At 63.1% G+C, this 4,583-nt stretch overlaps 1 protein-coding gene across 1 annotated transcript in view; it reads right to left on the bottom strand.

The window, feature by feature from the left end:
• Positions 1-859: 859 nt before the first annotated feature.
• The window catches only part of LOC104988155 (39S ribosomal protein L23, mitochondrial-like), a 5,477-nt gene continuing 1,753 nt past the window's right edge, over positions 860-4,583 (bottom strand). Inside the window, exons 3-4 of the mRNA XM_010839372.1 lie at positions 4,025-4,124; positions 860-1,073 (exon numbers count right to left, since the gene is read on the bottom strand). Coding sequence (XP_010837674.1) covers positions 909-1,073; positions 4,025-4,124 — 265 coding nt within the window. The 3' untranslated portion in view covers positions 860-908. The remainder of the gene's footprint in view (positions 1,074-4,024; positions 4,125-4,583) is intronic.

Genomic DNA, 4,583 nt, shown 5'->3' on the forward strand with positions numbered 1-4,583 from the left:
AGGCCCCCGGGATGCCTCCGGGGTCCCTCGGGGCGGGGGAGGCCGACGGGCTGGCTCCCCACTGTCTTCCCCACGGAGGGAACGGCCCAGCCCCAGGACGGGCTTTGGGGATCTGGGAGGCCGCACAGGGGGTGGTCCCCAAGCCCTTGTGGCTTTTGCCCACCCCCCAACCCGTGGAGAACACAACCTGATTCCCAGAGCACCCGCGATGCCTCCCCGCTCATCTCCCAGACCCCCAGGCCCACAGACACTCAGAGCCAGGCCCAGCTGACCCCCCGGGGGCACTCGAGGAGGCATCCAGCGGCAGCCTGGTTCCAGGAGACACCATGCCGTGGGCAGCTCCTGGGCACCAGGCTCCTGGAGGCCCGGCCGCCTCTGACCCCCGCCCCACGGTCCCCAGAACCCCTCCTTTCCTGCCTGCCCCTGGGTGCTGACCACTTCCCATCCGGGAGCCCTCGGCCGCAGCCAACTACCCAGCGGGGTCTGCTTCCTGCCGGGGACCCGCCTTGCTCTGTACTCAGCTCTGCGTCCTCTGGACCCCCGCCCTCCACGCCAAGACCCCCAACTGTGTCCCATGGGACCCCCCAGGCAGGCGGGCTCCCTCCCGTCACCCAGACCCTTGCCCTCAACACTCACTTTCTAATCCCCCACCACCAAACGGCATGAACACAGGCTTTTTAAATGGAGTGGCTCAGGGTGACTTCAGGGCCCGGGGCAGGCGGCCTCCCTGCCGCTGGGGGTTGCAGGGGGCAGTTCAGGGCCAGCCTGGCTCGTCCCAGGGCCTGCAGGAGGACACAGGCCTGCACACACAGCGGGTCCCTACGCGGGGCGGGGGCAGAGCACGGAGCACACAGGCCCGAACCGTCTCCACAAGCCGCACTTTATTTGAGCGTGATGGCTGGCTCCCGTCACAGGCCAAACCAGCTGGGGACACCCCCGCGCCGCGGGTCGGGGCTCTGACGTTGCTGCTGCTCCTCCAGCACCTGGTCCCGGAGGTCCTCGTCCGCAGAGCTGCCACCGGGCCGCTTCCCCTTGGGAAACAGATCTGGGAATGTGAAGGTCTGCCCGTGTGCCTGGGGAGAAAACAGACGGGCTCAGCCAGGGACCCCCGCGGGGAGGTCCCATCCACGGGGAGACTGAACTGCCCGCCCCACGCCTGCAGGACAGACGCACAGCCAGAAGACAGGTACACGGGCCAGGCCTCGGCCTTCGGCAGCGGAAGCCACTGCTGTGACAGGCCCTTTCTCACTGAGGCTGGCTCTTGGAGGAGTGTCTGCACTGGGGGAGTCTAGCAAAGCCCCTACTCCCGGCAGGAGCTGCCAGGCCAGGTTGCAGGCAAGGGGGCAAGGAAAACGGGCACAACTTGCGTCTGCTGCCTCCCTGGAACATTTCCTATCCGAAGCACCTACAGGCTTTCACCCACGTTAAAGACTAAGACCCCTCCCAGCTCAGCTCGGCAAACAAAAGACATGTAATATACAATGAAACGTACGTGCCAAGCAGGCCACAAATCAAGACCGGCTTTGCAAATTAACTGGTTTTACATCTTTCACTGAAAGTTCAGAATACAGGAGGGCCAGCTAAGTCCCAGCCTGGACCCCCAACACACGGCCGGGGTACACCAGCCCCGCCCTTCAGGGGGCCGGGGAGAGGAGGGGACCCCAATGGCGGGAAGTGAGGGGCCACCTCCGCACATGGCATGTAGCAAAGCAGCTCCAAAGATTGGGGGGGACCCCGGAGATATTCCCTGTGCCACACCGTCCACCTCTGGACGGGCAGAGAGGGATGGGGGGCCGGCACCCGGATCTGGAAAATTTTAGTAAGTAAAATCAGTGAAGTGAACTTGGTTCTTGGAGACCCTTGTTTTGTGAAGAAGTTTGGATTCGGGCAGGCGGCCAAGCGTGATCTGTAGCAGCCCACAGCGCCGGCCCCGAGAGTGGGGTGTTCACAAAGCCCGCTCACGCGGCGAGCGCAGGCCTTGAGCCATGAAAGGCCGCGCCTGTGCGCGCGGTAGCCCGCCTGCAGGAGGGGTCGCTTACACACTTCAAGACTCTCTTTCTTCTTCTTTAAAATACCAAAGGGCAACAGTTTACATGCAGGGCTGCTTGCCCAGAATGGGGGATTTATGTTTAATATACCGAGGTGATGCTGCTAGTTTTCTGAGGTGGGGAACCCAAAGTGACATTTTTAACTATAAATACAAAGACGGCAATCCGCAACAGCCTGGGAGGGATGGAGGGCGCCACGGAGAGTCCCCCACCGCCTCTCCCCACGACGGGGCTCCCTGCCTAGAGAAGGTCACCCTGTGCTTTCAGAAATAACACTCTCCACCCTCGTGAAGCTGATGAGCAGAAAAGCATAGGAGGGGGTGGGGGCCGAATCCAGATTTCTTTACAAAACAGGGGTCTCCAAGAACACGCAGCCTCTGTCCCTGGCAGGCTGCAGCTGCAGCTGGGGGCCGAGGCTCCTTGCTATGGGGTGACCCAGGCTCGCCAGCTCCCCAACTCTCCACCAGAAAGACACTTATTGGGTTGTGGGGGGAACTCTGGGACCCTCACTCTGTGACACCAGCTTTCTCAAAGCAGCCAACCCCACACGAGTCTGGGGACTTCACTCGTCCTTTTGGCCGACGCTCGGCATGCTCCACCATCAGCTCTGATGAGGGGCTAGGAGGGAGGCCTCCAAGCACCCGTGGGGGACAGAAAAGGGAGCCCTTCAGGGGGTGAGGGCCCAACCTCCCGGCCGGTTTCCAGGCAGAGATCTGCTGGAGTCAGCAGGGAGGGAGTCCGTTACGAATTTAATTTTGGAGCAGAGGGAAGCGTGCCCGGTGGGGACGCGCTGGGATTTCACAGGGAAGAAAGGCGGCCGGTGGCAGCTGCAGATACGCGGCTCGGCTTCCAGAGCGAGGTGGGGCCGGGAACGCTGGGGCTCGGATGACTCAAAAGCCACTTGTAACTATAGCCCCCGCTCAAGGGCCTCGTGGCGAATGCCGACATATGGGGTGTCAACCGGCTGCCATGACAAAGACAGATGGCCCGGCTGAACGCAGAGGACACAGGCGTCTTTATAAGGCCAACGGCTGCTCTCCCGGCCTGGATTGGCTGATTTTATGCACGGCAAATATTAGGCCAAATAATTACGGGGGCCCCCGTTTAGAACAACTGTGACTGGTTTTCAGAAAAGCTGCCATGCTAACTGGGTCTTTCACCAAACTGCCTCCTAAGGCCCGAAACAGGGCCCTGGGCGGAGGCGTTTTCATAACACCACCACTGCCACCTAGCGGCCGGCCCGCGGGCGCCCGCCCGACCAGGCCGCTCACAGGGAAACGGAAGGGGTTGGCAGACCCCTGCCCCCACCCCACCCACGCCAGGGTTTCAGACGGCAGCTAGCCCTCCGTGCGCGGGTCCAAAGTCACCTGCCCCACCAGAGGGATCCCACCTGGAGCCCGTGTGCCTCGGTGCCGGCGGCCAAGGCTGCAGATCCTGACTCCAGGGGCTCTCTGTCTAGGGGCAGCTCAGGCCGGCAGGAAGGGCGGAGAGGGGCTTTGGAAACGTGGGTCTTAGTCTCACCAGCTCGGGGTTTCAGTCAGCAAAGGCTGAGCTGGGTGCTGGACCCCGTTCCCTCCCCCTGCCAGGCAGGAGACCATACGAGACCCTGGCCGGGGTCGGGGAAGGCAGACCCCACAGTCCAGTCCAGTGGAGAGGGGGTCAGTCAGGACCAGGACTTCCCACGCGGTCTGCCCCGGAGACGGGGGCCCCTGCAGCCACCTCCACCCCAGGCACCGACCGCTCCCTGGCCTGGACGCTGGTTACTGTCTGAGCCGACCCCCAGGCCAGGGAGCCTGCTTCTGCCCTCAGCACATTCTCAGCTGGCCCCCGAGAAGTTCCCCAGAGCCCGCCCGGCCCCCGCCACCCCAGCTGAACTGCACCCCAGCTCCTCCAGGGGCTCCGTGCAGGTCAGAACCAAGGGCCAGCCTGGGCCTCGGGCTCCGCCCGCCCCGGGCACGGCGCGGCTGGGTGCTCACCAGCTGCACGTAGGCCACCTTATAGTCTGGCTGCTTTATCCTGACGTTCCTGTGATCCCTCCTCCTGTTGGAACCTGTCGGAAGCGGGAGAGACAGAAGCCTTCACTCCCAGCAAGCAGCTCTCAGCCCACTACCCCAGGAACCCGCTTTCTAGAAAGAGGAACACACGTGGGCACCCACTTCTGAGGGCAGCAGGCACACGCCTGTGGGCACCAGCCTTTGCTCGGTGCAAACCCAAACGGGCCTAAGACAACCGGAGAGCCGGCTTTCCCTCGGTGTCATGGAGGCTCTTGCAGCCTGACCTCCCTTCAACAGAGGGTCGTCATATTTACAACTAGGCAACCAGGGGCTGGGAAGCAGGGGTCAACAGGAAGGAATGAGAAAGCCCAGCAGAGTAACATGAGCACTTCGCGGACCGACGCCAGTGTGGGGGCGTCAGGCGGGGGCCCTGCTCTGAGAATTGAGCGGGAACCAGGCCTCCGAGTCCCAGCCCCGGGAAGGAGGCCCACTCTCCCCCGGCGGGCCTGTTTCCTCACATGCAGAGGACCACGTGCTAGAG

This window comes from Bison bison, unplaced genomic scaffold (assembly GCF_000754665.1).
Source record: "Bison bison bison isolate TAMUID 2011002044 unplaced genomic scaffold, Bison_UMD1.0 scf7180017846342, whole genome shotgun sequence".
Taxonomy (NCBI): Eukaryota; Metazoa; Chordata; class Mammalia; order Artiodactyla; family Bovidae; genus Bison; species Bison bison.